Raw genomic sequence first — 9,079 nt, 5'->3', positions numbered from 1 at the left:
TGAAGATGTTTGCCTGTGTACCATGCACATTTTTGTATAGTTGTAAAATAGTTTTCTTGGTCGATTCTAGATTTATTTTATTGAATTTATTTAATCTTTATGGAAAATAGAAAATAAATTATAGAAAATTAGTAAATAATGGCAATAAGGTCATAAAATGTAAACGCTATTGCCAACATGTCAGAATATGACCAAAATATATAAATATAAAAATTAGATAACACTTTATTTTAGGGTCTCTTAACTAGTTTCTTATTAGCATGCATATTACAAGAATATTAGCCATTTATTAGCAGTAAGCACATATTAATACCTTATTCTACATCCCTAATCCTACCCAATACCTAAACTTAACAACTACCTTACTAACTACTAATAAGCAGCAAATTAGGAATTTGTTGAGGGAAAAGTTGTAGTTAATAAGTGTTTCCTATTCTAAAGTGTTACCAAAAATTATTCTTTAGCTTGTTTAAAATATACACCAAAGTAGTATAATGTAAGTATATTAGACATTAAGGTTTTAAGTTTTATTTCCTGCCTAACTCTCTTGAATTCTGCTGCTTTGCTGCATTTTTAAATGGAAAAAATGAAAATGAAGAGATGTGGGCCTCTGAAACTTTGATTTAGAGGTGGGAATAGCTATTTGAACCTAACACCAAGATAAATGCTACTTCAAGTATACAAGCATGATCAACGTGTGGTGGTTGTTATTGGAGTGGTGTGTAACAACTTTTTGACAGTTCATTATTCAAAAACTATAGCGCAATCATTCAGGTTCTTACTGAACCATAGTTCTATGTAGATGACAATGTAATTGAATACATGCACACTGTAATTTAATTCTATTTAGCTTTCAGATTTACGATTTCATGCCAAAACACGGAATTTAATTTCACTCAATCATGTGCTTTTAAAAGCTATGGTACCTAGAGAGGAACCTTTCATAGTTGTACTTTAGAAGTGGGTTTAGCACCGCTATTTACTTGGGGTTATGAAAACCCTGCTCCAGAGAAGGGTTAGCAGTGCTTTTGCGGTGTTAACCCCGCAGTGTGGTGTCAAATTAATACAAGCTGTGTCTCATTTACATGTAGAAGGCTGCACACTCCAGAGGTTGCATCCTCTGTAGGATGCGTATACGGAGTGTCCTCAACAGAGGCCATTTAGAGCGTTGTTGCACTCTCACAATACTTAAATGAAGGAAAAGTAGTTCTAAATTTGGAAAGTAATTTGAAAAACAAAAAGGTTTTATTTTGCTCAGTGTTTGAGGAGCTGCAGCGTACCTACAACAAATATGTTAGAGAAAAAAGGGAGGAGGATATTAAGAACAAAGTTTATCCAATTTTACTGGAGGCGATTTAAGGTAAGTTGTAAACACCACATCTGCGCTTATGTGTATCTTTCAAATTAAAGAGGGTTGTTTACAGCGATGCAAAGAATTGTGGGTTATCTGTAGCAGCGAAGGATACGCCTCATGCATCCTCCGAATTCCTGTGAAAGAAGGTCGCATTCGGAGGCTGTATCCGAAAACTGAAAAATGCTGCCTTCAGAGGACACATTCCAAGGTAGGCAGGCATCAAGGCACGTCTGAATCCAAAGTTAGCTTCACTTCCTGCCTCATGAGATACCTTCATCTGATCGATTTTTGAAGGCAGCATAGATGTATCCTTCGCTGCCTTTGATATCCCACAATCCTGTGCGTTCCATTCCGTGACAGTTGAGCTACAAAATAAAGATGGCGCCTGAAAGTTGCGTGTAGTGGTTAGTTTGTGTGTAAATGTATATTTCTGATTAACTTTTTGCACTTTTGATGTTATTTCTAGCGAGAAATCAGTATTATAGTAATTAAATATTAGTTTAGTTATCACCAAAACTCGTTCTATTTTGTTGTAGATAATTAAACCGTTACGCTGCCTACGCTGTCCGAAATCAGTTTCGTGAGGTGCCTTCGTGCAAAAACGCTGCCTGCAAAGTCATTAGGTGTGTTCGACTTAAAGTGGCACTGTGCAGAATGATCAGTGTATGACATCAAAGTACCGCAAGAGGATCCATCTGGAACTAAAGCAGTGCGAAAGGCCCTATTGACGCTGGCACCACAAAATATTCAAATAAGAACGTTAACACAGAGTTTAGGAATGTTAAGTGTAAAATGGCATCTTATGAATTTTTAACCCAGGGTAAATTATAAGCAGTGTGAAACTTTAAACAAGATGAAGCCCTAATGATTACCATAAGAGTTTTCTTAACGTGTTTTTTAAGGTTCTTTAAAATAATAGTATGGTATAGTAGGGCTGGGCAGGGGCATCATGCACTCATTTTTGAGGGGGCACGAGTGGGGTGGCGGGGTGGGGGGGGGGTACAATAACACCTATGTATGTTTTATTTTTTTTATCTTTTTCCTTTTTATTTGAAAGATTCCCAAACTATATCATGAAATATCTTGATTCTCACCTTTATAGATTATGTTAGTTGATCTATAGTGGGCGATGGTCAAAGCAGCCTAACACTATGCATAAAAACCTGCCTGTTTACTTAAGTAACAGATATGGGTGTCATAACATAACAATTTTAATACGACTGACTTTATATTTAATGCAAATTTAATATTGAAAGTTCATGCGAATAAAACATTGTAAGTTAGGCTTCTTATCATAACACATTCACAGAAAGAGAGCAAAGAACATTACATTATCAAAGAACGTGACAGTCTAGAGTTTAAGCACTCTCAAAAACTCCCATTAAAATCACTGAAGCTGTTTACACTGTGAAATTAATATCTTACTTACAGATCCATACACATCTGCACTCTGTTGTTATTTCTAAATAAAGAATTCGACAGAAAGATGTATTCACCCTGCTGAAAAAACAATAGAACCCTGCCCAAAACACAATTGAAAATGTAATGGATTTAAGGGTTATAATGGGAATTGTATTGGTTTTAATGGAAACTATAATGGTGTCTACTGGTATGTGATGGATTCTATTGGTGGGATGTTAAATCCTATTGGAAAAATGCCCAAAACACACTACAAAAAGGAATTTTGTAATGGTTTTACTGGAAAAAGCGAATGGTTTATAGTTTTTTTTTTTGCAGGGCAGTCAAATAAATTAAACATTGAAAAACAGCAACATTTATAATGAATATGATATATGGCGCATATATTTAGCAAAATGTCCCTCTCTACAGCTTATTTTTCTATTTGACTAATGAGTTTATGGTCACCGAATATGTTTTTCTGATGTAAATGTGACGTTACTTTTATATTGATGTCTTTGTGCGGCTGAAACACGCAAGTTTGAATGGAATATATGCAAAAATATGCAAGTTCAGAAGAAAATGTGGTACTAGCCTACTATTTATTTCCTGAACTAATAGGCTTAATAATATGTAAAAGGCCTGTTATATAAAAATGTGTATTCAACTGGTCTGGCATAGCCTATATATTACTGTGTGGGTCTATATAGAGGATGCGTCAAACTACTTTGAGAGAACTATTCTTAAAATGCTTACTTTTCTCACTTCAGTGTGTCACAGTGAATAAACTGTCCTGGGAAAAGGGCCACCGTCACTTTATTTAACCTCCATTGCAGCACTGAAGAACATTGAGAGTGCTGGAGCTGGAACACTGTGTAGAGCGATTGTCACTGTTAAATAACAGACGTGCTTATAGAGCAATTATACGAACTCTTCTATAAGGTTTAAATAGGCTTTCTCTTGAAAAACCATTTGAGTCTGTGAAAATCCAATTGCTTGAACAAAACAAACTGTACATTGCATCCATAAGTTGGAGAGAAGTTTACACTATGCTGTTGGATAAAATATTCATGGCCTGCTTTTCAAATAAGTATGTCTTTCCATCAGACTATAACTGCTGTTTTAATGCAATAGCTGGAAGGAGGCCAGAAAGAACAGAATGTGTGGTGCAGCTTTACACAAGGCAGGAATGCTGGGCGAATAGAAATGTTTTTTTTTTAATAAAGCAAGTGCTTTGGTCTATATGTTTTCCCTTGGGTGCTGCAGCTACCATTCTGAGCAGTATGGCAGCAGAAAAGCAAGCCTGAAACTGTTCTAAAAACAGTTTGATCATATATAATATGGTAGTGTTAACAGCTCAGCAGATTGTGGCCTATTTCTATCTGTCCTTTGGGCCCCTCATGGATGGCAAAGGCCATTCAAATAAAACACTCCAATTAGCTGATGGAGCTTTTCATTATTTTGCTACAGATGTAGAATGATCACAACAGGGGTCAATAATGCAGTTTCTCTCTATGATATGAGCAGTTTGCATTTCTCAATTAGAATTTCATGTAATGATGATCAGAAAAGCTCTGCGAGGCAAAGTTTAAAGGGACAATTCACCAAAAAGATATATGCACCCTCATGTCATTCCAAACCTGTATGACTTATTCTTTGTCTCAGTTGTGCCCAAAACAACATTTCTCCTGTTAAAGGAATAATTAACCCCAAAATAAATATTTGCTGAAAATTTACTGTCCCTCAGGCCATCCAAGATGAGTTTGCTTCTTCATCGGAACTGATTTGGCGAAATTAAGTGTTACAAGTACATTACAGGTAATGGGTGCCCTCAGAATCAGGGTTCAAACAGCTGATAAAAACATCACAATAATCCACATGAATCCAGTCTTGTGAAGTGAAAACCTGTGTATTTGCAATAAAGAAATTAATCTCCAAGACATTTTCAACTTCAAACCACTGTTTCAAACCACCAGCTGTAATTATGCACATTCTTAAAAATAAAGGTGCTTCAAAAGGTTCTTCACAGCGATGCCATAGAAGAACCATTTTTGGTTCCACAAAGAACCATTCAGTCAAAGGTTCTTTAAAGAACCATCTCTTTCTTACCTTTTTATAATTTGGAGAACCTTCTTTCGTTTCAAAGAACCTTTTGTGAAACAGTAAGGTTCTTCAGATTGTGGCGGGAGGGGCAAACGACAGACACAGTGGGCGTGGTGTCAGGCCTCGGAGAGGTTTTTATTAAACAAAAAGATATTAAAATAAAGTGTCCAAAGGGGGAAAACTGTCCAAAATAAACAGGGATCTGGTGTCCTCGTTGTGCTGCGGGGCTTGTGAAGGAGAGCGGTGTTCAGAAGGGAAAGGTCCAGGGAAGGGGCGGAGTCCGGTGGCCGCACGCGCTCCCCTCCTGGTCCGGGGCGCGAGGGGCGGCGGCTTCTGCTCGCGGCTTCGTCCTCTGCTGGCCGCGGCACTTCTGGGGGACTCTACGGCCCGGCATGATGCGGCATACGGCATCCTGGCCCGTCGGCCGTATCACGAGTGCGGCGTCATCTGGACTGCGGGTCCGGCGGCTCGCGTCTCTGGCGGCGGCAGGAAATCCCTCAACGCTCCCTTCCTGGACCCACGAGGACACCAGCGTGCATGCACGGGGGAAGAGACCGGTCTCCCGAGGAGAGGCGCGCTCGGCATTTAAACGGCGGCGGTGATGAGGCTCTATTCACATCAGGTGCGCCTCATCACACGCCGCCAGCCCTGGCTGTTTCAGCGTCCCTCCTCTCTCACACACCCACTCCCGTCGGGAGCCTGGTGAAGGGCGGCGAATACGGGACGGGGTGGTGATGACAATAAGGGGGGAGGCAGCCGACTCGTCACAAGATGTTAAAGGTTCTTTATGGAACCATTTAGACAAAAAGGTTCTTCTAATCTACATTGTGAAGCACCTTTATTTTTTAAGAGTGCTTAGTATTGCTTTGTGCAATGAAAAAGTCACCTCTGAATCATAAGAAAAATATGCACTGTTTAAACAGTCCAAAACGGTTCTAAACAGATATGCAACAAGACAACCGGGGATGGATTTTTTCATATGAGGTTGTGTTATTATGGATTATGGACTTGATTCTGGCTGAAAGCAACAGTTTAAAATTAAAACAACAATGTTACCTGATGGACTGGTTATCAGCTGTTTGAACGCTCATTTTTATGGCACCCATTCACTGTAGATGATCTAATGGTGAGCAAGTGATGTACTGTAATGTTTCTCCAAATCTGTTCCAATGAATAAACAAATTCATCTACATTTTTATTGGCCTGAGAGTGAGTACATTTTCAGCAAAAAAAATATTTTTGGGTGAACTCTCCCTTGAAATTGATTTTTTAATATCTTGAAATTCTTTATAGGCATGTAAGTAACCACATACCTAGGATTGAGGGATCTAGTGTAATAATTTCAGAATAAACTGCACAAAGAAAAGTTTTGGTTGACTGCTTGTCTAAAGGTGATGATACACGGGTTGCTTGGGCACTTTCCCATTGAGAATGTGCAACACATTTCTATATGGATACTTTAGATCGGTCGTGGGCCCTGTGTCTCACCTGGTTGCCCTTTGAGTGCAACACTGCTCAAGAAGTTGCCCCGTGTATCAACACCTTAAATATTACGGAAACCATGTCACCTTCAATAGCTATGGTGGCTATGGTCTTGTCTCTTGTCTGTTTTAACCAGAAATATTTTCCGGTTTTTCCTGCTTTTACATAGAAAGCAGCTACCCAGGATGCTCTGTTTACATTTATTGAAGACAAATAATCTTCTTTCACATCTCTAGTGGCCTGCATTCATTCTGTCTGTCAGTGCAACGCACCAGATCACATTATAGTGCTGGAGTTGTGCCAAGGAGAGGTTCAGGAAAAAAGGGCTCTTTATTATATAACTGTCTGTAGGAACGGTGGGGGGATGGAAACGCAGCCAAAAAGGTCTCCCTGGATGAGTATGTCTGAAACATCACATTATGTCTCATGCCCCCCCCGCCCCACACACACACACAACATCTAAGAGCAAGTAATGAGATGGAGGCTTAGCAAAATATGCACAAAAGCCAGATGTTTTACATCAGTTAAGTCTGACATGACAACAAAATCCCCTTCTTTTAATGCCTCGTTGGCCTTTTGCGTGCATTTGTCCTCGCATTTGATTCTTGTATTGCTTTAGCACACCAACACAGTGCATTTATAATCATTTATTTTAATTAAAATACAAATCATAGTCTCCTCAACACTGACCCATCAAATTTGCTTGTGTCCATTGAAAAGAAATTTCCAGTAACAATTTAAAGGAACTGTGAGAGGGACTTGGTTTATTCACATTTAGTCCATGTGATAGTAAAAAGCCACTGGCCGTTTAGTTCACACAAAAAGTCATAGCAAATATATTACACATCAGTTATAAAGAACTCCAGAATATAAATAAATCACCTTTTTACATTATTTACATCGATATGTGGATTGCATAAATGTGGATACGGATCTCCTGATATGCAACACTGGAACAGGTCTGAGATTTCACCTCTGAATGAAGGAAAATATCACATGCTACAGTGGCTCCAAAAAATATCAGAACACAGGAATATAAATGATTGCATCCATTGCACCATTGCATTCGATCAAAATATCAAGTGGCATTAATTTAAAAAAATGTCATTGCCTTATAAATCCTTTAAAATATAAAAGATTTATTAGCGCAAAACAATTTTGACATGAGAAAGTATTTTTATCAAATTAATGGATGCTAAATGATAGAACAGTTGTCAGTGTTTTATGTAATATATATATATATATATATATATATATATATATATATATATTTGTGTGTATGTGTGTGTTATTTTTTATTGATTTCAATTAAAGTTGCATTTCCTGAATAGGGTGGCTTGTTACAGCAGCACTTTTTTTGTGAAATATACTTTTTAGGAAAAAGTATTAGAATTATAAACAGCTTTATTTTGAAGCAGACAAATTATTGACACGTTTGAACACTCCCGGGTCTCTTCTATACTTTTTGGGGCCACTGTATGTTTGACAAGCAGGCAGAGCCAGTGAAAACAAGTGAGCAAAACACTTCAAATCACGCAGTAGGGCTCCATGGGTGTTTGTGTAGTCAGGCAACACGGCAAACAGGCTCTGAATCTCATCCTCAGCTCCTTATTGAAAATGAAACATATGATGGGATTGGCCCCCGCCTGGGCGAACGTCAGCCACACGGCCGCCGTCAGGTACACCTGAGGAAGCGCGTTTCCCTTCACAAACACCCGGATGTAGCACGAGACGATGTAGGGCGCCCAGAACAGAAGAAACGCCAGCGTGATCATGTAATACATCTTTCCTATCCGTTTCTCCATCTTGAACTCGTCCAGCACGAGCAGCCTCCGGTTGGCGATGTGTGACGCCTGTCTGATGCCCACTAACGTCGGCGGCGTCGGACCGCGTCCAAACCCCGCGATCCAGTTGGCAGCGGCCTGGCCTGTCGCGCCCGGTCCGTGAAAGGTCCAGTTCTGGCTTATAGCCGGAACCAGCTGCGCGGGCTTCATTTTACGGTGGTCGTAAACAAAGCACAGCATTTTGGCATACACGACGTGCGTCGTGGCCACAATCACGGCCAGCATGAGCATGAAGCCCAGCGTGTCGTTGGCTTTCACGTATCTGTGCTCGAATATGCACTGCTCTTCCTCGCGGATAAACTTGTAGGTCCCGACGTCGAAGACCGGGGGAAACGCCATGGCGACCGAGAGCGTCCACACCATACATATGACCGCGACGCATGTCCAAAGCGTCATGCGTTTGGAGTAGAACCGGTGGTGCGCGATGGCCATGTAGCGCGTTACGCTGACGCAGAACAGGAGGAAGGCGATGTGGAAGCAGAAAAAGACGGCCATGAACGCGATGATCTTGCAGCTGGTGATGCTGTAGCTCCACACGGAGCCGCTGTTTATGGAGATCATCACGAACGGGAAGCACACGGCCGAGCGGATGATGTCTGCCACGCACAGGTCGAGGAGGAAGTAATACGGAGCCTTGTGGAGCGAGCTGTCTTTCAGCACCAGCACGGAGAGCACGGCATTCCCGAGCAGGCTGATGCAGGTGATGAGACCCAAAGACGCCAGTTTGACCCCAGACGCAGTGAAGGCATAATTCTGGAGTGAGGGGTTGCTTCCCCCTGGATCACTTGTGTTCGCCATCTGTGCAAGCGCAACCCAGCCTGGGCTTTGTAATCCGACATTAAGCAGTCCTGGTCCCTCAGTTTGATGTACAAAATATAAGACGTGAACAATCAGTTGA

The 9,079-nt window shown here is 40.5% G+C and overlaps 1 protein-coding gene across 1 annotated transcript; it reads right to left on the bottom strand.

Annotated features, from left to right (window-relative positions):
* Positions 1–7,863: 7,863 nt before the first annotated feature.
* LOC306879067 (putative G-protein coupled receptor 173) lies at positions 7,864–9,079 on the bottom strand (the record flags this gene model as incomplete). The annotated part of the gene is made up of 1 exon (XM_079431757.1): positions 7,864–9,079. Exon 1 carries the CDS (start codon positions 8,977–8,979, stop codon positions 7,864–7,866), a length of 1,116 nt encoding a protein of 371 aa, XP_079287883.1. The 5' UTR covers positions 8,980–9,079.

This window comes from Barbus barbus (genome assembly GCF_936440315.1).
Source record: "Barbus barbus genome assembly, chromosome: 13".
NCBI classification, from domain to species: Eukaryota; Metazoa; Chordata; class Actinopteri; order Cypriniformes; family Cyprinidae; genus Barbus; species Barbus barbus.
This window is presented reverse-complemented; position numbering and strand designations above follow the sequence as displayed.